The 27,007-nt window shown below is 42.1% G+C and overlaps 3 protein-coding genes across 7 annotated transcripts in view; 2 read left to right on the top strand and 1 right to left on the bottom strand.

Moving 5' to 3' along the window:
- Nucleotides 1-8,777, top strand: part of kif13a (kinesin family member 13A) — a 90,789-nt gene extending 82,012 nt beyond the window's left edge. For 2 of the 5 annotated variants that reach the window (XM_080427309.1, XM_080427313.1), the window contains 7 exons: nucleotides 880-957; nucleotides 1,186-1,236; nucleotides 1,504-1,594; nucleotides 2,381-2,532; nucleotides 3,967-4,161; nucleotides 5,782-6,982; nucleotides 8,054-8,777. In XM_080427309.1, coding sequence (XP_080283435.1) covers nucleotides 880-957; nucleotides 1,186-1,236; nucleotides 1,504-1,594; nucleotides 2,381-2,532; nucleotides 3,967-4,161; nucleotides 5,782-6,982; nucleotides 8,054-8,187 — 1,902 coding nt within the window. In that variant the 3' untranslated portion in view covers nucleotides 8,188-8,777. The remainder of the gene's footprint in view (nucleotides 1-879; nucleotides 958-1,185; nucleotides 1,237-1,503; nucleotides 1,595-2,380; nucleotides 2,533-3,966; nucleotides 4,162-5,781; nucleotides 6,983-8,053) is intronic. The other 3 variants (XM_080427311.1, XM_080427310.1, XM_080427312.1) reach the window with 3 other exon arrangements.
- The window catches only part of plekhg6 (pleckstrin homology domain containing, family G (with RhoGef domain) member 6), a 343,569-nt gene that overhangs the window by 253,060 nt on the left and 63,502 nt on the right, over nucleotides 1-27,007 (bottom strand). The gene's annotated exons all lie outside the window — the stretch shown is intronic.
- Nucleotides 12,821-21,238, top strand: rbm24b (RNA binding motif protein 24b). Its single transcript, XM_080427319.1, has 4 exons — nucleotides 12,821-13,136; nucleotides 14,350-14,473; nucleotides 15,928-15,982; nucleotides 19,394-21,238. The coding sequence occupies exons 1-4, from the start codon at nucleotides 12,969-12,971 to the stop codon at nucleotides 19,758-19,760; spliced, it is 714 nt and encodes a 237-aa protein (XP_080283445.1). The 5' UTR covers nucleotides 12,821-12,968; the 3' UTR covers nucleotides 19,761-21,238.

The following is a 27,007-nucleotide window of genomic DNA, read 5'->3' as shown; positions in this document are numbered from 1 at the left end:
TGAAAAAATTGTTGCAACTCGCATGTCCCAGTAGTTGTGCAAAAAGGACCTTTCTCTACAAAATATGTATAAACATACCATGTTATTGTGCATTGTGCTTCCATTTATCTGTTTGCTAAAATATGGTGGATTCATGTTATGTTTAAAGATAATTTGAATTTTTTTGGGGAAAAAATGAATGTTTTTTATTTTTTAAACAAAAATATTGTTTAATCAAACAACAATTTCACGGACCCCTGCAGTACCTCCACGGACCCCCTAGGGGTCGCGGACCCCCTGTTGAAGACCTCTGACTTAGGGTATATACTGTAGGGTATAGAGCCCTGGCCCCCTCAGGGCTTTATACTGCTCCTTTTCCCCCTCTACACTAAAACTCTTCGCTGAAAATAACTGATCTACAAGCTCACAATCTGTCACAACACGACGCGTTGGAGATCGGCTATTTTCGACAAATGTTCGACCCCAGAATAGGGAAGCTAGGTTTTTGGTTTAAAAGAATCCTTGTTGGTCAGCTTTTAGCTTATGTAACTAGCTGTAATGTCCAGTAGCTGGTAGGCTGAGAAATACATATTATTATACAGTATTTATCATATTATTTTGCGTGTTTCTCTCCCCCCAAACTACCCAAAGTTCCATCATTACGTTACACTAAATTGGTTGATGATAGCTAACTGTATTAGCCTATCCTAACAGTCAACCAGATGCCTAGTGTTTTGCCTAGTGCATATGCATGCCTGTGCACTCACGTTTGTGTACACACACACACACCTAACACGATTTCTGAGTTGGAGCTGATGAAGTGGAGATGCCTTTAAAAATGATTAGTTTAAAGATCCCAGAAACGTGCACTAAAGGCTGTGTTTGTTTTAATGTCTCCAGGCGGTGACGGTGAAAGAAGCGCTCTCTGTCAAAGGCAGACACCTCAGAAGAAGCATCAGCACTCCCAATGTACAACATGTAAGAACCCCTCTCAGTGCTTCCGTCTGAATAATAGTACATTATGGGCGTATTGCGTATATGACAATGAGGAATTAAGCCGAATTAATGAGAGTGTGACGGTGTCACTTGGCGAAAAGTAATTTTCGGCAAGTGACACCAGTGTGTGATGGCCATGGATTATAAATTAAGTTTTAGTGTATGGTGATATATATTAACATTCATACAATACTCATTACTTTTTCTCAGTCCTCCTGTAGTAAAATCGACCTAACAGGCTGTGAGGATGAAGACTGTAAGGTAAGTAAAATCCTAGTGTGAAGAATTTAAAACAAACCTTTGTTTGTACACCATTAATACAGAGAATGTAGTGAAACTTGGTCAAGTGTCACTTGACCAAAGGGATGTGCAATGAATTACATTATACAAGTTAGAATTAAACGATTTAGCAAAGAACAGACAACATTGATGAACCAGCAAGTGAAACGTGTGTTGCATGCCATTATTTGAAATGCGAACTTTATTATGTTGGTGCAAATTTGTAATAATCTCCATTTCACCACATAGGGCCGTTGTGACTCTCACACGGACAGCTCTGAATGCACCCTCCAGGATGGATCCTGTTGCAGCACACCTGTTAAAAACAAGGAGAACCACGGTAAACTCCAGAGAAAGCATGAGTGTGTTGGATTATATACTGTATGGAACAGGCACTGTGCCACTTTTCAAGTCGGTATCAGCCGAGAACAAGGGCGTCTATCCCCCTTTGCAATGCGCTGCTTGACCCCTGGGAAATGGATTACTGAGGTTTACAGTTTAGGCATTTAGCAGACGCTCATAATCCAGAGCGATTTACAGTAAGCAAGGACACAAGATAATACATCCTAATACATCACAATACACATAATACATAAAATGCATAGAAATAGTAATTTAATAATAAAGTAATACATAGTAAACCAATAATCTAATAATAATGAATACATACGTAAACCAAGAACCTATCATCAGCCTACATTGAAACTATACACACTATAGGATGCCAGGCCAACAATGATCTGGCATCTGTCTACATAACATGATATCTAAGTTACATTTTAGCCTTTGCATAATCCTGCAAGGTCGTCAAGGCTAGGGCAAGTGCTATGCTGAGATGGAGTCTGAAGAGGTGAGTCTTCAGATTACGGCAGAAGATTTCATTCCATAGTTTGGGAGCCAGGAGGGAGAAGAGTCTGAGACGTGTGGAGCGTTGTCCCGGATATTTTAGCGAAGGTTCTGACAGCTTCCCTGTGTTAGCTGATCTGAGAGGGGGGGGGGGGGGGGGGGGTTGTAGGGGTGCCATACCTTTGGTTGCTTTGTAGGCCAACGTCAGTGTTTTGTACTCTGTGCGGGCAGTAACTGTAAACACCTGTAGACAATCAAACTCTTCTTTGTCTGTACTCAGGTCTGGTTCCAGAAAGCCCCACCTTCTTCAACTCCAGTCCGTTCAAGGTGCTCTCCCCTCAGCCACCCAAGTTCCTCAAGTCCCTGCTGCCCGTCCGGGAGGAGAACAAGACGAAGAAGGTCCTGGAGGCGCGACCGCTGTTGGGCCAGGAGGTAAGCAGGGACACATTCACCTCTCTTGTGTTATTTGTCTCAGTCCCCTCTTCCTTTCCTCTTTACTCCTCTCCTTTTGTATTGCCTTGTCCTTGTTGTCTCGTGATTTCTTCCAGTTTTCCCCCCTCCTGAATCTTGTTTATTTTTTCACATCTTTTGTTCATCCTTGTGTTTTGCCTCCATTAAAATAAGTTACTTCTAATAACTGTATGTTCCTTAATATGCAAACTGACATGTGCGACGGACACGCCTCCAAAAAGACTTGTCCTTTATAGCTGTCTAATTATGCTGATTATAATGGCTGTACTGTTCTGTGAATGAAGAAACAAGTGTTAATCTTACACTGAAGTTGACTGGATTGGACTGGCATGACTTGCAGGAGCATGACTTCAACCGGGAATAGCCATAAACTCCTAACTAGACATACTATGTAACAGAACTGAGTCTCACTCTCAGGTGAATAACTCTAAATGACTCAGTTGTAGTTCCACTGAAGGCATTCCTCAGTAGAGGCTGTTCAAGAAATAAATACTCCACTGCTGAGTGAACAAAATTGTTCTGTCCCACTCTAAAAATGTAACTTTGCTGACTGGTCCTACAATACCCAGAAGTCACTGTGGCAGAGGGGAGAGTGAGTGACTATAGTTTTAGCCGTGGTAGCCATGGGGCTCTTAAGGTCTGTTGACACACAGATACATATACCGTACATGTAGATACTGCATTGGCTGCTGGAGCAATGCGTCAACTGGGCCACCATTATTGTTTATGGCAAGCCATGCCTCCTAATGCATGTGTGCCCCATGTGCAGCATGTCCATAGAAGCAGGAGGTCTAAAAACAATTACTTTATACTGTATTTGTTTATTTGAGAGGGACAGCATATATTAATGAACAGTGCACTCCAAGTCAGTACAATGAAGTACAGTTAGGAAGCACTGAATTGTCAAACGTTTTAAAGAGGTTTGGTTTGTTACAAATGTTAGACATGAGCATTTGCAGAGCATGTCTGTGTATTCATCACAAGAGAAGTGTGATCCTGTGGATCCAAGCAAGAACGCAAGACCTTTAGTCTCGTTGAAGTCCGTGCAACTACATCCCTGTGTGGACAATCTGTGGAGTGCTTTGATTGGCGTATCGATAATTCCTCCTACCCATAAAGTTATGGAGGTTGAAAAAAAGTATTCCTCTAAATCTTCTGAATCTGATACGGTTTTCATTAATTAAGATTCCATCCAATCGGCCTCTTCAACTCCTCATCGTTTAAATAGTTAGCACCTTGTGGCTGTTCCCCAACCATTATACACACACTAACAAGACATTCCAATCGTCATTAAATGTTACATGCATGCTACTAAGTGTGACACTAACCTGCCCGGCTCCACTGCATGCTCTGTGTGTGTGAAGTGTGTGCTGTTGTTCTGACCCCCATCTGCAGAGCATGCGCTCATGCGTGGACAGCCCTGCACTGCTCCCCCCTCCCTGCCCCTGGCGCAGACCCAGGGCAGGCAGCGAGGGCCACTGCAAGCCTTCCACCTCCACCTCCTCCACCACCATCCCCACCTCCATCCCCACCAGCAGACAGCTCTGCCACACACAGCCATACACTACTGTAAGTGTCTCCCACACTGCTGTAAGTCTCACACACAGACACACACTACTGTAAGTGTCTCCCACACTGCTGTAAGTCTCACACACTGACAGACACTACTGTAAAATGTGTCACACACTGCTGCAAGTCTCACACAGACACACACACACACACACACTACTGTAAATCTGACACACAGCCACACACTACTGTAAGTGTCTCACACACTACTGTAAAATGTCTCACACACTACTGTAAATCACAGCCTCACACGACTGTCAATGTCTCACACACTTCTGGCCAATTCATGCTTTGTGCTGAATGTGTCGCTCGACACACCAAACAACAAAAGTAACGTCAACAGGAGAAAGAAAAGAAAACAATTGTCTCAGAAGACCTCTGTCGCATACCTCAAGAACCATGAAAGCTCACAGATGTTGTTGTAAAATGCTGTCTAATATTCTTGGTTGGTAAGGGGAGTCTGTTGCTGTCCGTCGCTATGGAAATGTAGAGCACTACAGTACTTCGTTTACAAATGTTGTCAACACGGGGGCAGCTTTGAAGAGCTATTAAGTGATGCACACTTTCGTTACCATAGAGACGGCACAGCGCTGTCGCATAAAGCATGAATGCTCAAACACAGAAAGTGGCTCGACAGAGTCAAGCAGCACTTGTCGCACAAATCACGAATTGGCCTTAAAAGGTCATTACACACTGGGAGCATTAGTTAGGGAGCGTCAATTAATTAGCCTGAAAATATGTTTTTTCACACTAGTGTTTGTGTCATGAGTACATCCACACAGAACATCATTATTATGTAACGAGTTCGACTTCACCGCAAATAAAGGTATGAACCTGTATGAACGAGCCATAAACTATATGAATAGTATGATACAAAATATTCGCTGACACGCAGCAAACTCTAAGCTGGGCGCAGCTGGGCGGGAATTGAACACGCTGTCAGGCATCAGAGCCTACAGTATGTTGTACACGCCTTAACCACTCAGCTATCGGCGCCCCCCGTTGACATACTGGCACGTGATACTGGCACGTACATTTGTCTGCTATGCCTGCCTAACCCTAACCCCAGTTTACTACATCTGTAGCAGAAACTTTTTCATGCACTAAGTGAGAAGATTTAATTGGAATGAATGGGTAGCCATTTTTCTATACCTCACCCAGAGAGTCAAAGCCTACAGTATGCTAGGCCACAGGGTTTAACTACTCTCAACTAATACAAACGTGGTATTTCATTGGATGAGACTTTGAACAGTTAAAAAAAAAATCTTCTCAATGGGATATTAGCCTGAAGGACGTTTGTTCCTTATCAGGATGTTGTTGCTGTCAGTTGGAAACCTTGTATGTACAAAACTGTTAATTAATAACCGTTAAAACCTGTTATGAGAACACTTTACATACAAGATTTCCATCAGTGACAGTAGTTTATTTCTCTTTGATCATCAGCAAAACATTTCAACTCCATATCCACCACAGAAACGTGTGTGTGTGTGTGTGTGTGTGTGTGTGTGTGTGTGTGTGTGTGTGTGTGTGTGTGTGTGTGTGTGTGTGTGTGTGTGTGTGTGTGTGTGTGTGTGTGTGTGTGTGTGTGTGTGTGTGTGTGTGTGTGTGTGTGTGTGTGTGTGTGTGTGTGTGTGGCGACAGCAGGACTCAGAGGATGAGGAGACAGACTTGGCGCTGACTCTGGATCAAGGCTCTCAGGACTACGACAGCCTCCAGGTCTACATCCCGGAGGAATTTGCCAACTTCGAGGTGTACAACGCCACCCTGGAGGGCCAGGAGGGGGCACTCTGCTCCCGCTTCGAGCTGAAGCCCGCTTCCTCTCTGCCCCATGCCGGCGTGGGAGGGGACAGAGAGGTGCCTCGTAGCCCCACGGCCAGCAGCTGTACCAGTGGCTACTTCTCACACAGCGCCTCCAACGCCACGTTGTCCGACATCCCGTTCAGCGCCAGCGAGAGCTCGGACCACATCAGCTCCGCCGCCGGGGCCCCCGAAAAGGACGATTCCCTCTCCTGTTCCGCAGGGAAAGGCTGCACCCAGCTCAGAAGTAATAGCCACCACCCTCCCTCCTCTTCCTCCTCCGGTTGTGGGGTCCAAGCTGTGCCTGCCTCCCCGGCATCCTCTCCCTTGGTTATTCCTAACAGCAGTGAGGGCGGAGTGCAGCAGCATGCATCCCCCTGTGTTCTCAGTGTCAGCCAAGAGTTCTCTGACTTTAAAGGTGCTGACGATGGCATCGGAGAAGGGGACCTGGCACACTTTGCAGAGGCCTGGCCACAGGAGGGTTTGGACTCGTCTTCGGGGAAAGATGTGAAAGAGGAGGCTGCGGAGATGCACGCCAACAGCAGCCAGCAGGCCTGTGAGGAAGCCTCTGTTATCGACACATCTATCCCTGGAAATGCCCTGGCTGCTGTGTGCAACTGTCACCGCGGGAAAGAGAGTGCGAGTGCAGCTGTCCCCTGCCCGACCGCAGCGCCGGTTCAAGACCCAGTCACGCCTCCAGCGTCGGCCTTAAGCCCAGCCTCGTCCCCAGTCACCACATCAGCTCCCACCCCTCCCTCGTTGTCCTCCCCGGCTCGGCGAGGAGGAGGGGGAGAGCCTCCTATCCAGGAGCCGGCCCAGGGGGATCTGCCCCACGGGAGTCCCTGTCCCAGCCCGAACCCCAGCAGCGCGGAGCCCTCTGGGGACTCCAGTGGGGACGAGAACACACCCGTGGCCCAGCTGCCTGACTGGATGGCCCCCGGGGAGCAGGTGTGGGTGGGGAAGAGGAGAGGAATGGTCCACTATGTTGGAGGAGTGGAGTTTGCTAAGGGCATCTGGGTGGGGGTGCAGCTGGACCTGGCTGTGGGTAGGTCTCTATTCATATTTGGGGGGTGTTATGCTGTTATATGATGGGTGAATAATATATTGTGCATCTTATTGAATCTTATCTAATTATCCACTTAACCCCAATTAAGCCACCAGGGTTAATGTGGTTAATGTTATAGGTCTTGGCAGTTGTCTGTACACAGAATATTCCAGAGGGGGGCAATTTCAAACTTATTTTGGGTCACATTTGTGCCTGATTGTGCAAAGTTTGACTTTGTGCGGTCCAAACCAGTTGTTTCCAACCTGCTTTCACGTGTCACACTCTCTGCTATAACTGCTACATTTTTCACTTTACGAATTTAGATTCCTATGAAGAACATTACCTAGCCAGCATTAATTGTATGAGCAGTATTAACTATTCATAGGCTACAAGAAAGTTGTGATGAGAGTATAAAAATATGATGCTATTTGGTTGTTTTGGTAGGCCCACTAATAAACCATTTCAAATCAAACACAGCAGGCACACATAAAAATAACGAAAAAATATTGTAAATGTAGGTTACACAATTGCACCTTTTATATACAGCTCCCAATCATAAAAAATTATGATGCTGGGTGCGTGGTTATAACAAACAGACTAAAAGCCATGAGTCCATGTACTGGATCATGCTCTCATAGTTAATTGATTGGATTACCACCAAGGTGATGTTTTGAGTGTCTTAGTTCTTCTTCAGACTAAAACATACAGACCCCCACTGCAGTGAGAATGGCGTAGTTGGAATGCGCCGTGCTTACATCTGCTATCACAAGATGAACTGAAGCAGCCCTCTAAGTTCATGATGAAAACCTGTTTTACACATATTATATAGCAATAGAAATGCTTCATGTCATGCTAGCCTCTGCATAGGGAAAGCCGGTAAGCCACACACAATTTGTGTCTGCTATTAGCCAAAGGGTGAAAAATGTTCTTCCTCCCCAAATCATCTTGCTGGCCGTATAGGACACCTTCGCGAGCCACATCTGGTTTGACACCCCTAGTATAAGTATGTATGTACACACACTCATACTGTACATGCACACCTCAAATCAATGATGTTGTGTCTGTCCATAGGTAAGCACAATGGGACTGTCCAAGGCAGAGTCTACTTCCGCTGTCCTCCGGGCCATGGAGTGTTCGTGAAGCCATCTCGTCTAACCAGAGGACCACCATCTATGGAAACAGAACCCCACACTCTGATCCATTAGAGGATCTCCTGCCTGGACCATGTGCTGGGGTCCAACCAAGTCCAAGATGGCCTCCTCTTCCGCCATCTCATTCAACTCCCTCAAATCTCGGAGCTGACTTTGATCTTTTAGCGTTGTCTGCTTTCAGTGTTATCTGACCTGTGCATTTCCTGAAGGCATATCCTCATCACTGGCCACTGAAAGATTCACTATGCACATATCCGACTTTTCTACAGTGTTATTTTTGATAGAGAAGTTAACTTTTAACTGCGAATTCCAGATGAAATTATCCACAAACTTTTTTTTCTCCTTACAATTGTGTCACAGAGAGATGTTGATGATTTCGTCATATTTTTTTAAGACAATGCATCCTCTGTTAAGTCTCAAAGCAGTGTAATCTGAGACATGAACATTAAGAATGTACTACTGTTAACATTGATATCGAAGTCATTATAAGACGTCAGGGGTAACCAAAGAACTAGAGTTCCTATCTGCTGTTATAATTAATTTCTTTTTTGTTTTGCTTATGTACGCGTAAAACATCAGTATATACGTGTGTGTGTGTGTGCATATATATGTGTGTGTGTGTGTGTGTGTGTGTGTGTGTGTGTATATATGTGTGTATATATATATATTTACATATATATATATATGTATATATATATATATATGTGTGTATATATATATATTTACATATATATATATATGTATATATATATATATATATATATATATATATATATATATATATATATATATATATATATATATACTTATACATACACTGTAAATACATACAGTATATACTGTGTCCAAGTGAAGCATAGTGCCATATTTTTACGACAAATGCCACATAGCTTCTTGAAACAAGAGGCAAATCTGAAAACCACGAATTGCTTTCAGCGTTTGGCTGTACAATCGTTTATCATGTCACCCACTAAATGTTAAATTATCTTATTGGAGTACTGTAACACTGTGGAATGACAAGTAATCCCCAACTAAGCTCGGGACCGCTGCCATTGCTGTCTGAAAATGCTTGCACTGGAGAGGATTCTTGGAGAGTTGAACCTCATTTATACTTTGTCGTACAACTGTGGCTTGCCATTTATTTAGTTGAAAATCAGTTCTTTCCAGCGAGCGACGCGGTCGTACAGCGAAGTATAAATTAGGCGTTATATTTTACATAGTCGTTTAGCTGATGCTCTTATGCAGAGCAACTTGGAGAGAGTGGGTATAGGATTGGTGTCTTGCTCAAGGGCACTTGGACGGGACAAATGGCTGCAGTTAAGCTTGAACCTGGACGTTTCCATTATGGGACCATCATTCTAACCACGAGGCCACCCTGCCACCCAGATCACCAATTGTCCTCCATTTGGGACTAATGAAAACTATATCTATGTGCCTCTCAACGGTGGGGTTTCCTGTCACCTGTGAGTGAACAGGTAGCCCAGCGTCCAACACTGTTAACATCAGTGCCGTCACTGAATGACACACCTGGAGGCCTTGCTGGTCATACTGATGCCTTATGCCTGATTTATACCCAATTGCGCGCCAGTGTCTTCTTGCACTGAAAATAGCCGATCTACAAGCGCGTTAGATCGGCTATTTTCGGTGCAAGACACGATGCGCAACTAAGGATAAATCAGGCTTACTGCCCTGTTTGTCTCTGATGACAGGCACATACACCACACACTGCTCTATGGATGGTGTCATTTACCAAGGATTTATTTTGGTGACTAGGGTTATAAACTATCCACGTGTATGGACTGGAGCCTATATGACGTGATGCCCGCCCAGTGGCATTTAAAATGCCATCCAACGTCTTTGACTGAAAACACGGAACGTATCGTGGAAAAGCAAACGCTTTATTCTCCTGCTGCATTTTTTTTATATGTTAACTTGACTAATGTGTGACATTCTCAAGTATTTTTTAAAAGGGTACTTAAAAAATGCCAACAAATTTGTTTTCTTACAAGCAGGACTGAAGGAACATGGGAGATCAGGATGATGTCAGTTTAGCAGAGATGCTGTCAAAGTGGTTCAGCGTAGAAGTCAGAAGTAGCCCCTCGGAGCTTCTTTTTTTTTTATGGAAGTGGTGAACTGTGGATCTGATGTAGACATATATATAATAAATATATATATATATAGTTAAATATATTCTTGCTGTAATTTCGAGTAAAAGAAAGAAACCCAAGACCTTACTTTAAAGAAGAGATGAAAGCTGCTCTCCCCTCACAAGGAGTTGTACATAGAAATGTATTTGAACATAGTCTTTACAATATTATAATGTACAGAATTGTATTTATAATGTATCTCAACAAACTGTTTTAAATTGGTACAAAGATGTTCTAGAATAGAACATTTACAATCTTAAAGCTGTTGTGCCGTGTCTTCATTTACGCCTGCAAAAGCTGCAATCCAGAACTTATTTGAATGAATAAAATGATATTTTACTATTATTGAATATACAATACTAGCACACCTGCAGGGTTGGAGGTAGCCTGGTAAACCCTCCCTCCGGAAATCTCAATTCTATTTGATTCCTGGAGTGAAATGGAATTGAGATTTCCGGAGGGAGGGTTTACCAGGCTAGGTTGGAGGTGGTCTCCCTACTCTTCCATGGAGAAATGTAGACGCTGGTGTTGGGTAGGACTGTAAGACACCTAGTGGTTGATAAGTTGTACTGCATCAAACTCATAAGCATAATACCGGTATGTCCCCATGGCAGCCAAGTTGGCGAATCCAAGTTGTCTGGTAGATGTTTGACAATTTACAGATTGCAGAAAAATGTACACAACACAACTTTGGCTGTGTTTATCTGGTAAGATGTCCACAGATAAGATGTCCACAGTGAAAAGGGTCATGAGTGTTATGATAGCACAGTTCCTTGAGTTGTTCCTAGTCTGTGACCCTGTGAGAATGTCTGTGACCCCAACCCCCCTTCATATGACTGTGTTTTCAATGTTGGAAATAGGCTTAAAATATCTCTCGAGTGAGATGTCAACAGCAACTATTTTCGCTCCAATTTAAGAGGGTCTCAAAATGGACCAAATATTGTTACCTGTCTGTTTCTGGAAGACTTATGAGTCCTTGTAAATAATTGACCCTGTCTGTGGGTGGGGAATGGGAAGGGGTGTAGAATCACTGCATTAGAGCAGGATCTCTCCCATAATGACATGCACTCAGCATTTCTGACTATAAACACTGTCTGCAATTGACTACAGTCACGACTCACGTTAAATGTAGCTATTTGATTGTCTCTTACAGAAGATTCACTTTGAATTCTGGGCCTCATATCACAATTAATGTCAAGAACACAATCTATAAAACATGGCAGCTTTGATGGCTCCTGTCAACCCTGCGCCCTTGAAATCTAGTTCACTTTTTGACCCCTATTAACCATTGCTCTCTAAGCTGTCCAGCTACTGGTAAACAGCGAAGTGGTGGGATGTGTTCAGCACATATTGAACATGCACAGGTATTTTTAGTGAGGTGGTGCACAACATGCATGAAATCCACACCGACAAGACTTCATAGTGTGGCGTTGCTGAAGAAAATACCAAAGGCTGTAGCAATGCTGCTATTGTGAGATTGGGGAGTCAGCTGTTGACCCCATAACTTATATAAAGCAACACCTGTCAGTGTGTAACACTGTTCAAGTACTGTAATGTTCTCAGTACACGAAATTAGGTTAACCCCTTGATTGCATAAAACACAGAAAGGTTGCATTGGCATAAATTTGGCAATATAATATTAATATGTATTATTATTAGTCTATTAAAAATTACAATAGGCATAATAATAATAATACCTTGTGATTTTCCATGTACTAAGTTACTTTATATGGGAAAAAGGATAAATAAAATGTTACGGTTAAAAAACAATATATAGTTTCATGCGAGACATTGACACTCTTGTCTCGTGCATCGACTTGTATAGCAACATGTGGCTGAGTCACTTTAACTGTCTGGTCCACTGGCCAAGTGTGACAGCCGGTGGATTGCACACACACGCACGCGCACACGCACGCACGCGCGCACACATGCACACCCCCAGTGGTGGAAGAAGTAGGCCTACTCAGATGTTTTACTCAAGTAAAAGTTGCAATACCACACAATATAAAAAATACTCTGTTGCAAGTAAAAGGCCTGTGTTCTAAATGTTACTTGAGTAAAAGTACAAAAGTATTGGCATCAAAATATACTTAAAGTAACAAAAGTAAAAGTACTAAAAGGTTTGAAAATAGCTCACAAGCTTGTAGATCAGCTATTTTCAAATGTATAAAATATATAAACGTGGTTAATGTATGTTTTATAATGTAATAAATAATGTAGGCCTATATCTGCAAAGTAACTAGTAACTTAAGTTTTCAAATAACTGTAGTTGGAGTAGAAGTAAAAGTACTGAAAATTGGAAATACTCAAAATTGTACTTAAGTACAGTACTTAGAATAAATGTACTTAGTTACTTTACCCCACACATGCACACACACGCACACACAGAGAGAGCCCCTTCGGGGTGACTGGGAGGAGTTGACACAGAGTCCTGCCGCCCCCCTGGGGACAGTCTCTGAGCTGATGATGATCATCACACACACACACACACACACACACACACACACACACACACACACTGCAGACAGAGTGCTGCTTCATCCTAAACAACAGGTGCTCAGATCATTCCCACTTCTCTTCTCTCCCTCCTCCTGGGTTAAACACACCAGTCCTCTGCTCTGTTTCCATCCGATCACTGCTTATTAGAGGAATCCATCCCTGTTCGGACCCTCTTCCACGCGTTAAACGATGCACGCCGCACAGAAGGACACCACCTACACGAAGATCTTCGTCGGGGGTCTTCCATACCACACCACGGACTCCAGCCTGAGGAAATACTTTGAGGTGTTCGGGGACATCGAGGAGGCCGTGGTCATCACGGACCGACAGACGGGCAAATCCAGAGGCTATGGATTCGTAAGTAGTGATAATAATACTACTAATAACACGGCGTGGCGTGCTGTCGTTGATGGTGTTGTTGTCATCAACGTTGCTTATTGACTGCAGTGGTGGAAGAAGTACTCAGATATTTTACTGAAGTAAAAGCAGCGATACCACCACAGTGGAGAAATACTCTTGTTACATGTCAAAAGCCTGTGTTCAAAATTTTACTTGAGTAAAAGTACAAAAGTGTTGGCATCAAAATGTACTTTTAAGTACCAAAAGTAAAAGTACTAAACTGTTTGAAAATAGCAGATCTACAAGCTCACAATGTGTCGCGATGCGATGCATTGTTAGCTTGTATCAAATGAAATAGGGATAAAGTGGTTAATGTATGTTTTATAATATAATAATGTATATCTGCAATGTAACTAGTAACTAAAGTTTTCAATTAATTATAGTGGAGTAAAAGTACAATATTTGCCTCCGAGATGTAGTGGAGTAGAAGTAAAAGTATTGCAAATTGGAAATACTCCAGTAAAGTAAAAAATACCTCAAAATTGTACTCGAGTACAGTACTTGAGTAAATGTACTTAGTTACTTTACACCATTGTCTGTGTCCCTGGCTACGAAGCCTGAGTAATTAAGTTAATGGTGTAATTTGCATTGCATGGTAGGCTATCAACAACTAAACTGAGCTACTATTTCACTGCCAGTGCCAAGTTAAATATAGACCTGTTGGTAAATGTGAATATGGTGCATTAACTGAGCGATAGTAAATAGCACTTTTACATAAGCAGAGCCTTGCAGCTATTATTAATTTAGAGCACTGCTGACCCTGTTGAGAGATAGGCTTTATCCAACACACTAAGCCTATTTAATTTATTTTTAAAATTACAAATACTGACAATAAGAAAATCCTGACCATTCCTGGCTGACAATATTAATTCATAAGTTTACTTGACCAAGATAATATTATTACCTATTGCCAGTGGTTCTCAAAGTGAGGCCAGGGACCGTCAGGGTTCCTTGAGGGGGTTCCAAATGGACCAAAAGTCTGTAACTCTATTATGGGGGTCATTCAAATCTAAAAGTTTGAGAACAACTGACCTAAACTGTTTTCACTCTTAACTCACCCAAACGATTTTCCCAACATTTTCCCATAATGTTGTTTTCATAAAGACAGTAGTGTGAATAAACGTTGTGACCGTAAAGTCAGATGGAGATCTATAATCTGTGCTTCTTCTAGGTGACTATGGCGGACCGGACCTCAGCTGACAGAGCTTGTAAGGACCCAAACCCTATCATTGATGGCAGGAAAGCCAACGTGAACCTGGCCTACCTTGGTGCCAAACCCAGGGTCATGCAGCAAGGTAAGAATCTTAACTGACATGGTGACAGTATTTCAGAACTCACTCAATAGGCTCTGTATGTGCATAACCGTTGCCCCGGGTTTCCATAAGGTGGCATACAGTGTTGATTTTGACAGCAAATTTCGATTCAGTTTTAGTCATAGTCTTTTGAATCGAATTCCATTTAGTTTTAGTCATATTTGAATCATCTGAAATGTTTTACTGTCAGTCTAGATTTAGTCGACTAAATATCATAAGATTATAGTCGACTAAATCTACAGTTGATTTAGTCAACTAAAATTTATTTTGGCGGTGCCTTGATGGCATCGTAATGGCTGATTTTACACTTGGTTGCATGCTGAAAATAGCCGATCTACAAGCTCACAACGCGTTGCGCTGCGACGCGTTGTGAGCTTATAGCCTAGTTTTTATTTAGTTCTTATTTAGTTTTCGTCAATGAAAAAAAATCGTTATAGTTTTAGTCGACAAAATCAATACTGGCCGTTGCCTGGTGGACAGTATTTCAGAACTCACTAAGTAGGCTCTGTATGTGCATAACTGTTGTCCCGGGTTGCATACCGGTTTCCTGTTCCGGTCCACAGCTTCGTTTGATTGGCTCGGCAGCAGACTTGAACCAGAAACCCATACATGTTTGGTACGCCACCTTTTGGAAACTCGTCGGGCTACAGTTATGCACAGACAGAGCCTATAGTCAACTACAGTGACACAATGGCTCAGTGGTTAGCACTTTTGGCACACAGGAAGGAAGAAGGTCTGACATTTGCACCTGACTGGGGCCTTTCTGTGTGGAGTTTGCATGTTCTCCCTGTGTTCATGTGGTTTTCCGCCGGGTTCTCCAGTATCCTCTCGCACCTACAGACATGCATGTTAGGAACATACTCCTGCCAGTGCCCTCGAGCAAGGCACTGGGACTGAGTCTCCAGCTGCTTCTCGGTAGCACCACCTAACAGTTAGGAAGGGTGAAGTGCAAAAGACAAATTCTGGTTATGTACACATAAACAAACAATTCAATAAAAAGCAGAAGCCAGAAGCCCTACAATGCTTTTACTTATTATGTTGCACAGAGAGAGAGCGCGCCATGTGAATCTGTACCTCGGCACACACTGAACACAAGCACAGTATCTTTCAATGCAGGACACAGATGGCATGCCTTGGCTTGTGTTTTTGTGTGTCTTTTCAGGAAAGACAATCATTTTTACAAAGACTTTGGAAAAGAGTGTATGACCCATGAAAACCGGGAAAGCATCGTTTAGATTTTAGCGTTGGCTATTCAAAAATAACAGATGTACGAGCTGTACGAGCTTGTACATCTGCTATTTTAGAAAAATTTGAAAAATCTTAGAAGGCATTTGTAGAATCGGCCTCAGGTCTTAATGGTGTAAAAGAATCTCAAATGCATCAGTAAAGTATCGTACCTGATTGAATGACCTCAACACGATCTGTGTCCATTCCAGGCTTCTCCTTTGGTGTGCCTCAGATCCACCCAGCCTTCATCCAAAGACCGTATGGGTATGTGAAAATATTTCTGGCGTCATTACTTAGGCTTTCTTTGTTTTTTATATCAGTCTCTATCAGTTTCTTTATTATATCAGTTAGTTCAAGGATATCATATCGAAAGTAATGTATGCACCAGTAGCTCAGCTAGTCCCATGTTTTAAATTGTTGTCTCTCTAGTGATATTTGTGTGAACAATATTGTTTGTAATAAAGGACCATACCACCATAAATACATTGTCTAGTCACAGCTCTGGGCGTCTGGCTGTATATCCTATAACACGGACCATTTTTCTAATTGAGTCAATATTGGCTTAACGTCACTATGTGGTCATGGAAATTTGAATTTTGTTCATAAATCAATGGGACTAATTTCTGCTAGACTTTATCGACATTTTCAAATCAAGACACACTTAAAATGCATTAAAAACAACAATAAACTGCAATAACTTAAACTGAAATTTTGTGTGTTGAAATACTTGCCTATCTAAAGCAAGTCCCTACAAATTGAATTTAATACTGTACCAAAATGAATGAAATCTAATGGCTTCCCCTTCAAAGACTTTAATAGAAATACTACGGTATACGTTGAAAAAATGGTCACCAATAATGTCAAGTATACCGTGAGTTGTGGTCAACGGGCTAAACATGCAGACCACTGGTATGGTCCTTTACAAGTGTACGATTGTTTTGTTTATTTGTTTCTGAGTCTTTTAACGTCCACTCCCTTTTAAATCCTGAATGAGGACGTGTGATTGTGGATGTGTGATCCTCTGCTTGGTGGTGACTGTGGACAGACATGAACATCAGGATTGACTCTGTGTTGTCTTATCTCTTTCTTGATCTGACAGGCTTGATATAAAGGCTTAAAATAGCTGATGAAGGTACATGGTGGTGGTTTGAGGAATAGCTGAGTCTGCGTTGAGGCAGAACACTCTATAAGATGTTACCTGTAAACTGTGACATACTCAAACGAACAGAAATGGTGACTAGATGCATGGGAGTCTATTTTTCTTTCAGTTTTATTTTTCATAGTACATAGAGTGGTGTGTGCCTTGTTTCCTGTATGAAGTGGTTTTCGGCTTAACTCGTGTGCTTATTTCTTCTTGCAGTGGGGGAAGTTGGGGCGCAGACGTTTTTCTTTTATTTCATTTGTTTGTGCAGACTTTGGGAGTTTTGACAGGGAATCGTAACTCTGCAATTTGTAATGGTTGGTTGTGCTTTTAGCCTGCCGGTCTTTTATTTTCCCGTTTTCAGTTAACATCAAGTTGATTCTGTTTTGTTGTTGAAGGCGGGATGTGACCACTTACAGTGTGTCCATTTTACGATTGATCCCCGGCAACAAAACTTCCATTGGCTTGCATGCTGGAGTTCCATTTCCTGTTTTAAGTTTTCCTTTGATTTACCAATGATGCTGTGTTGTCTTTTCCTTTTTTCCTTTTCATTAACCCATTGCTTTCACTCAATGCTTACGTCTACAGATATTGTACATTGAACATCTTTATTTTGTGCAGACAGTGCCATTGTCAGTCTTCCATAGCTATCAATTGTATGGCAAAGTGAGAATGTGTGTGGCAGCGTAGCAAAGGGAACCCAAGACAAGTAAATAGTTATCACCACAGTGATGAAGCTATTGTTCTGTAACAGAAGACAGTCCGACCCCCCCTACTGTAAGTAACTGATAAGTTAAGCAGGGTGGGTATAGTCATCTGTTCACCACTCTGTGTACTGGAGACGTTATAGTGCTCTCTCGGCAGCAGCAGCAGCAGCTGTTGACTACAGTGATCTCTATGGCCTCTCAAATTCAGATGGAAAACGGGAGTCACTCAGCGTTGTCGTTAATAATGTATGGTCCAGACAGGGCCCGCTCGCCTGTGGACAACAGGTGGGCTGAGCCATGTGCCCTAGAGACGGTTTGGGTATATGCTGGGGATTATCCATGTGTTCCAGTGATTTACAAAGAACCTTTATTTAGCTGTGGACCTTTCAGGACCACAAAATGTCTACCTCGTTTCATGTGATCGGGAGGGCTGTAGTCAGACCAGCTGTTATAGCAGTGAAACACTCTCTCTCTCTCTCTCGTCCTGTCTGTCTGGCTGTCTGTCTGTCTGTCTGTCTGTCTGTGTCTGTCTCTCTCTCTCTCTCTCTCTCACTCTCTCTCTCTGTCGCTCTCTCTCAACATTTAGCCAATTCCTTGATTTAAACAGTCCAAACAGTGCAGTCTGGTTGTATTTTTATTTTTTAATGGGAAACAATATTTAAAACGCTAAGATTATGCACAGGGTAGGTTATGATCTTAGCTGACTAGGTAACAGGAAAAGGAAGGTAAAGAGATAAGGTCGTGGGGACAGTGGATCACCACAGGCAGCCATTAGAGTTGATGAGTGCCATGCCATGTGTTGCTGCCGGAGAGATCAGCTTGTCCTTTTGGGATGACAAGGGGAGCAGAAAATAGCGTGCCCCCAGCCTCTCTTGTCAGTCAAGTTGGCGTGTGTATGTCTGTGTGTTTGGGCGGGGGTGTATATATATGTGCAAGTAGCTCAGAGAGAACACATCTATGGAAAGATTGAACACTCTTAACACCTGCCCCTCAACATATTTAACATAACGGCAGGGAACGGAATGCATTGGTGTAAATTGTGTTAAATCTACCCGGATACCCAGGCTTGTGTTTGTCCATTTATACCACACTCTTTCTAGCTTACCCTTTCATTGCAAATCGCCTTTTCTCATACTGAATTTTAACATTAGTTAAGTGAATATTTGACCCAGTTACTCCAATTTAAGAGCACATTCTTGACTACAGACGAGCCACTCACTTTGACACTTAAGCGTTATATTGTCAATTGATTGCACTAATTAGATATTTTTCATTCACATTATACTTGGGAACTCTGAGGGAGACATTTTCTGCAAAGCTCCTTTACTTCAGTTTTTGGTTGTGTTAAAGGATCTATTAACACGTGTGGGCATGCCTGTATGTGTGGTGTTGTTGTGACAGTATGTGGACTGGTATAAGCACAGTTTACATCCTTTCTTGATGTGTTGTGTTGTGATGAGCTCGCATTGTGAGTAAAACAGTGTTCAGTCTTGTCAGCAGGGCCGGGCTGTCTCATTTTAATGCCACATTTAGATTCAAATGCTTATTTGTATTTATTTTTTTATTTTAACTTAAACTTCAAAGCTGCACTTGTGACTTTAGTTTTTTTACTTTTTTGCGTTTTTTTGCTTTTGTTTTAGTGTTCCTTCTCTAGGTAGGGCCTTTCAGTTGTTTTAAAAGAATGGATTTGCTGTGTTGTTGAGGACTGGGTTGATGTACTTTGTGGTGCCTGCATTGCAGTCTCCTCACTTTCTCTTTGTCACCTTGGCACCAGTCAGCGTTTCCTCTGCCCCGACCTGACCTAACATGTTCGCCTGTCTCCCGCAGGATCCCTGCCCACTACGTCTACCCGCAGGCCTTTGCCCAGCCCAGTATGGTCATGCAGCACGTCCAGCAGTCAGCCGCCGTTGCCAGTCAGCAGTCGGCCGCCTCCTCCCCGTACCTGGATTACACGGGCGCGGTCTACGCCCAGTACTCGGCTGCCGCCACAGCCGCGGCAGCGGCCGCCGCCTATGAGCAGTACCCGTACGCGGCCTCGCCGGCACCCACCGGGTACATGGCCGCCGCGGGATATGGGTACGCTGTCCAGCAGCCCCTGGCCGCGGCCGGCACCCCTGGAGCCGCGGCCGCGGCCGCTGCGGCAGCCTTCGGCCAGTACCAGCCTCAGCAGCTTCAAACGGACCGCATGCAGTAAGGACCGCAAAAGAAGAGTTGAGGCTGATTTATACGGCGCCGCTCGACACTTTTTCGCTCAACATAAAATGCTGTATATTCAGCCGGAAAAATTGTCACCCGACTCCTTTTCCCGTTGAAATAAAGCATTTGTTATCGAACGACGAAATATAAATTGGCTTAAGCAGGAAAGTGGCGTGGGTGGTTTTTGGTGGATTAGGGGTTCATTCAACCCCTCTCCCCCGCAGGACAATGTAGAAAAGATGTGGAGGAGTCATGTGATGGTCCTTGTTTTGTCGATGGCCGTCTGTTCCTGTATTCATTACCCCACTCTACCAAAGAGCCTGAAAAATCAGTATGACTGAATGTCACTATTCAATCAAATCAGTATTTTGTCATTATTGTTTGTTAAGTATTTAATATTTATTTGTCTGGAAAATATTTAAGTAATGGTTCTTTAAAGTAGCCTCACTGAACCTCACAATATCAACCTTTGCTGAACTTTGTCTATATGCTGCATTTGAATTTGTAAAGGTCTTGGATGACATTTGGGAATGCATTCAAGTCTTATGATCAGTCTCCCCCTGGTGCTTTGAAAACAAGCCAAATAGTACTTAATTTAAAATATCATACACATCATAAGAAACCTTATCACTGAAGAATCTTCAGCATGTGATTGTCCGACCACTGTTTTTGTCTTTTGGGGGAAAACAACTATGCAATTACCCAGAATGATAGAATGGTCAATGCTTTGTTAAACGTCTCGTCCTTTTGCAGTGTGTTGTAAGGCATTATGAAAAAGTGTGGTGCAGATTGGATATCCATGTCCGTTACCCCTCGGAGCAAGGCGTGCTGACAGTAGGGGCTGAAGCAACAGCTGAAGCATGATGAAAGCACTCAATTTTCTTCGCTTTAAGTTGCACCTTGGCTACGTTTGAAAGAAAGGGGCGTAGGATCACGCTTGAACGTGAAACTTTGACATCAGTATCAACCATCTTCTCCTACTGTGCCTTTTTTAATGTTGATGTCTGCATATTTATTATGAAGCCTTACAATTACGAACCTTTTTAAGGTGTGTACATGTTTTAGTACAGTATGTACAGACGCCTTTTATCTCTTCTGACTAATAAGACCACATGCTACTGCAATTCTACTGAACAAGAGCATGTGATGGAGATAAGACTTTACCAAGTATCAGTCTTTTGTGTAATTAATGAACAAAGAGTAAAAAAGTAGCAATAAGTATTTTTGTCGTCGTTTTCAATAACTCTACTTTTGTTATCTCAAATAGATTCTTTAAATTCTTTTGATGTTGACTTTTTTATACTTGAACTGTTTCACAAAAAAGGAACATTTTTTGAAAATATGTTATTGTTAAAAGTGACATTTGATGTCATTTTACATTGAATATTGTGTCAGTGAAAGGGCATCACTTATTTTACCTTGCATTTTATAATGCACGATTCAAAATATTGCAATCCTTTAGGTTGAATAAAAGGAATTTTACCTTCAGAGCCGGTGAGTTGTATCTTCTGTTCTTGGTATTTGTTTTTTCTCCTGAAACACTTCTCTTTTCCAGGTTTATAAACGTTGAACTGAGAGCAGCCAGCCAGCCAGTGATGTGAAATCAATTGAAATGAAACATTATTTATATAGTCCAATTCATAATATTGAAATGACACACAAAATGTAGAATTTAGTGCCAAGATAAATAATGCAAGAAGTCAGCTTACAGCAACAACAAAACACAATACAAGCAGATTAGTAGACAGTGAAATACATTAAATACATATAAAGATTGGTGATAAGTACTGGTGGGATCCAGCCAATGACATGAGAAGGTCACAGTCACAGACAGTATGATGGGGTTAGAACAGCTGAGTAAACCAGGTGGTAAAATAATGAATGTTCCTTTTCCCTAAACTGACAACTGTTCAGGGGACTCTATGGAGCCCCCCTCAGTGCACCTGGTATTTCTAGGATGGCCTTGTCTGGTGTCATCAGCAACGGCAGGTTACTGGCTACACACAAACGCATACAAACTGCAACAGCTGAAATGAAGAAATGAACAAGAATGAAACTTAACCAGAGATGTCATGTCGAGAAACAAAATGTTTTAAGCCTAATTTGAAAAGCGGTTACGTTACAGTCTGAGAAATAAATAATGACACAGTCATATTATACCAGCTTTCTTGCAAACTTTTTTGGACCCCGATCCAAAATGTAATGTAAACAAATTATTAAATTCAAATGCGAGGCCACGTACGTGGACCGTGTGTGTTTGTGTTAGCTGGGGCTCCACGGCCGTAAAAATTATGATGATGATGAGGTGTGTATGTGTGTGAAACAACGCGACCAGATGCTTCTCTCTGTGACTGTGTGTGTGTGTGTGTGTGTGTGTGTGTGTGTGTGTGTGTGTGTGTGTGTTTGTGTTCACTGGGGCTACACGGAAACGGTGAAGTTCATAAGGTTCATAAACTGATGTGTACATATCAGCTTGTTTTTAACTTCAACAAATATTGGCAATGTTCATCAACTTCATGTTCAAATGTGTTTACCTGTAGTCTACAGGTAAACACATGATCTACAGGCTGTCACACTAAACAAAAATGGTGCTAAATAGTGCTAAAAGTGGTTCTTTGAATCGTGATTATGTTCTACTAGACTCAGGTTCTGGCCGCTACGCTACCCTCACACCTACGTGGCACCGCCGATCCAACCAATATGTCTGAGTCTGTGCTCAGGAATGTGTCAAAAACCAAAAAATCTCCATGAATTCAAGGCTTTATGGAGTGTGTAATTGATAGAAAATAAGTATTTTTTGGGTGAACTATTCTTTTAAGTGTCTTGTTCAGGAACACTTTGACACATAGTTGAGGCCTGGGATCGAACCTGGGATTTAAAAATTGCCAGGCAAGGTTTTTAACCATTCAGCTATGGCCACGTCATCAGCAGAGATTCTAAGGCAGTTCTAGTCTGTAACAGTACAGGGGTTTCAGGGCAAACCAGCAAAATGAGGAATAATATAATAAAAGACTGTCTTGCTAATAAAGCGTCATGTCTCTCATTTATTACAATGTATTTGATATTATCTTTATATTATTTAATAAATTATGCATTTCATCCTCTATATATTGTCCAGCAACCTTTATGATAAAGGCAAAAAAAGATAGTAGACCCGTGGGAGCCAGATTGCTCAGATGCCGAGATTCCTGCGATGGGATTCGATACCATGATCTTGTGGTCTGAAGTCAAGAGCTCTTCCGACTGAGCTATGGATAGAGCAGCCACATATCACGCAGAAGTCACACTTTCAACTCCCACCCTCGCCAGGGTCAAAAACTTTATATTTGAAATCCGAACATTTATGTAGATGAATGAACGGGTCAAAAATGGAGAAAGTGCAAACACCAGGTTGAAGTTCATCCATGACGGTCATGACTGCACTAGCGATTTGTTTACATTCGACCGCATGGCTCATTTGCATAAGACGTTACCATATTGATTGGTTTTATATATTTTGTTTAAGACGTAATTACAGTAGGCTGCCTTGCCCCACTGGAATACAGTGACTGATATGAATTAATAATATGCTGGACCATACGGAAAATGAAGAATACCTTGTGATGTCAGTGACATTTTATTACAAATGAAAATAAAAGTAAGAAACAGTGCAGTAACAATACGTTTTCGTATAGCAGCATGTACAATATAAATATAAATATATTGTCTGTCGGGCGGAAACCTCATTATGGCCAAAACTGTTACTTTTCAGCATAACAATTCTAAAATAGCAAAACTACCAGATCGACTAAAAAAACCAAGGCTTTCCCCACTGACATGGGCAAGACACACCATCTCCGGTTTACTTCTCGTATCTGCATAGTCTCGCGTCTCGCGTGGCTATCTGCGTGAAGTGGGCGGACGCCTTTTTAGGAGACCGGAAGCAGGTTGGCGTCCGCCCACTTCACGCAGATAGCCACACGAGAAGTAAACCGGAGATGGTGTGTCTTGCCCATGTCAGTGGGGAAAGCCTTGGTTTTTTTAGTCGATCTGGTAGTTTTGCTATTTTAGAATTGTTATGCTGAAAAGTAACAGTTTTGGCCATAATGAGGTTTCCGCCCGACAGACAATATATTGCCTAGTTCAGTCGGGAGAGTCTTGTTTTTTTTTTGTCGATCTGCTTTCTGAAACCAGGAATTTCAACCTATGGCCAGGGTGGGGGCGGGGTGGCTGGGACATACAGGCTATGGGACATTTGGACTGCTCCACTCCTTGTAATAATAATAATAATAATAATCCCCATGCACACAAATCATGATAATATATTGAGTGTCCATACTAGGAGCCTGGGTGAAAACCAGGAATCCTAATGGCTAGCTAGACTATATGGAACTATCTGACAGCTGACGACTTCCAGAAAGTAGTAGTATTTTGTCTCATGTTGTTGCTGCTGGCTGAAAAAAGTAAACTGCTTTGGACGCCATCTAGTGTCCATCAGCAGACACTACATCTGTCTGAGGATATGGGTGTAAAATGTATTTCAGATTTAAAATATTTTTTACACTAATTTTACCTAACCCTAACCCCTAACCCTAAGCTTTGATGTAAATCCTGGGGACGCCACTGACTCTGTCTAGCTAACCTTTCACAGAAAGAAATTCAAAAGTGCTGGAGTATTTCAACTTAACTGTACTAACTGAGGGCTAACATACAAATGAACAGTACAGTAGTTTACTAGTCAAAGACACATCTGAAACATGGCTGGGTGATGGTGTGGTGGACAAGCATCAGACTCTCAGTGCAGCGATTCAAATCCCAATTCTCTTATAGGTCAGTGCTGGAGTATTTCAACTTAAATTGACTGCTTTGAGGACAGTCAGGGTATGATTATACATTACATTACATTACATTACAGTCATTTAGCAGACGCTTTTATCCAAAGCGATTTACAAGTGCATTCAACATAGGTAGGGAACGAAACTACTAATCACCAGAAGCATTAAGTGCATTCTCTTCTAAAACAAGCAACCAAGAGTAGTATTATTATTATAATACAATAACAACAGATAAGATAAATAATTAATTTGTTTGAAAAAGAAATGTCTCAAGCGGGAGGCGAACCCCGACTCCCAAAGTAATGGGGGGGGAGTCAAATAATTAGCAGGTGCGCCACTGAGGCTATATACCTGTCTACCTGACTGATAAGATAAGATTTTTTTCCATGAGGGGGGGGGGGGGGGCTCTTGACCACGCTGGGGGTCCCCCCAGGACATTTTTAACAGAGTAGATGTAATTTCCAGTATTCAGTATTTACAACTTATCGACGTTGTAAAAGACGTGTCTTTTCAACAGATATCTCTTTACCCACTGGGCACACAATACAACGCCCATACGCCGTGCATACGCCGTCCATACGACGTCCGAGTCAGACCTCAGTCAGAAGCTATTTTGCCAAAAATACGTTGAAACGACGTCGACTCACGTCTGACTCGGACGTCGTATGGACGGCGTATACACGGCGTTTGGGCGTTGTTGTATGTGTGCCTGCCAACCTCAGACCATCCGATAACAGGAGAGTAGCAATAAAAGAGCCATATTTAATAATAACATTTTGCTGGGGACCCCCCCAAGGACCCCTGGGGGTCCCCGGACCCCACTTTGAGAACCAATGCTTCACGCTTTTTGAAAGTCCTGAAAAAAAAAAACAAGACTCGCGCAACAAAAATCTCGCAAATTATGTTGCGTGAGTCTTGTTTTTTTTTGTCGATCTGCTGTTTTTGCTATTTTTTAATGTTTATGCTGAAAAGTAACAGTTTTGGCCATAATGAGGTGTCCGCCCGACAGACAATATATTAATATTTATATTGTACATGCAAAATTGCTGCTATATGAAAACGTATTGTTACTGCACTGTTTCTTATTTTTATTTTCATTTGTAATAAAATGTCACTGACATCACAAGGTATTCTTCATTTTACATATGGTCCAGTATATTATTAATTCATATCAGTCACTGTATTCCAGTGGGGCAAGGCAGAATACTGTAAGTCTTAAACAAAATATATAAAACATAACCCAAACCCTCAACAGTGGGATAAAAACAATATGGTAACGTCTTATGCAAATGAGCCATGCAGTCGAATGTAAACAAATCGCTAGTGCAGTCTGGATCTGTCATGACTGTCATGGATGAACTTCAACCTGGTGTTTGCACTTTCTTTTTGACCCATTCATTCATCTACATAAACGTTCGGATTTCAAATATAAAGTTTTTGACCCTGGCGAGGGTGGGAGTTGAAAGTGTGACTTCTGCTTAATATGCGGCTGCTCTATCCATAGCTCAGTCGGAAGAGCTCGTGACAGACTACAAGATCATGGGATCGAATCCCAGCACAGGAACCAATTGGCATCTGAACAATCTGGCTCCCACGGGTCTACTATCTTTTTTCGCCTTTATCATAAAGGTTGCTGGACAATATATAGAGGATGAAATGCATGATTTATTAAATAATATAAAGGTAATATCAAATACATTGTAAAAAATCACACCCTGTGTGAAGTGGGCGGTGTCTTGCTAGCTAATCACAATACTGAATGGAGTCAACCAATCATGTACAAAAGATAAATACATTTATTGAAACACTCTTTATGATGGACGAAACCATAACTTGAAAAAAACAAATTTTTGGTTTTTTTCAAGTTATGGTTTCTTATATAGGGCTATGCACATGTGTCATGTGACACTGGCCAATCACAGTCCTGAATAGACTGTGATTGGCCAATCACAGCGCAGGATAATTGTACAAATTTCCTGGGCCCAGATCACAGCGCAGGGAAATGTACATTTTTCCAAATCTCACTTATAGGGGCGGTTTCACCGCCCAAAAATGAGAGACATGACGCGTAATTAGCAAGACAGTCTTCTTTTATTATATTATTCCTCATTTTGCTGGTTTCCCCTGAAACCCCTTTACTGTTACAGAGTAGAACTGCCTTAGAATCACTACTGACGATGTGGCCATAGCTGAATGGTTAGAGAGCCTGCCTGACAAGCCATAAATCCCAAGTTCGATCCCAGGCCTAAGCAAAGTGTCGAAGTGTTCCTGAACGAGACACTTAAAAGAATAGTCCACCCAAAAAATACTTATTTTCTATCAATTACACACTCCATGAAGCTTGAATTCATGGAGATTTTTTTTTAGTGACACATTCCTGAGCACCGACTCAGACATATTGGTTGGATGCATGGCGCATATAATAGGCTAT

Source organism: Gymnoscopelus braueri, assembly GCF_963280865.1.
Source record: "Gymnoscopelus braueri genome assembly, chromosome: 4".
Lineage (NCBI taxonomy): Eukaryota > Metazoa > Chordata > Actinopteri > Myctophiformes > Myctophidae > Gymnoscopelus > Gymnoscopelus braueri.
Note: the sequence above shows the minus strand (reverse complement) of the source record. Positions and strands in the feature narration are given on the sequence as shown.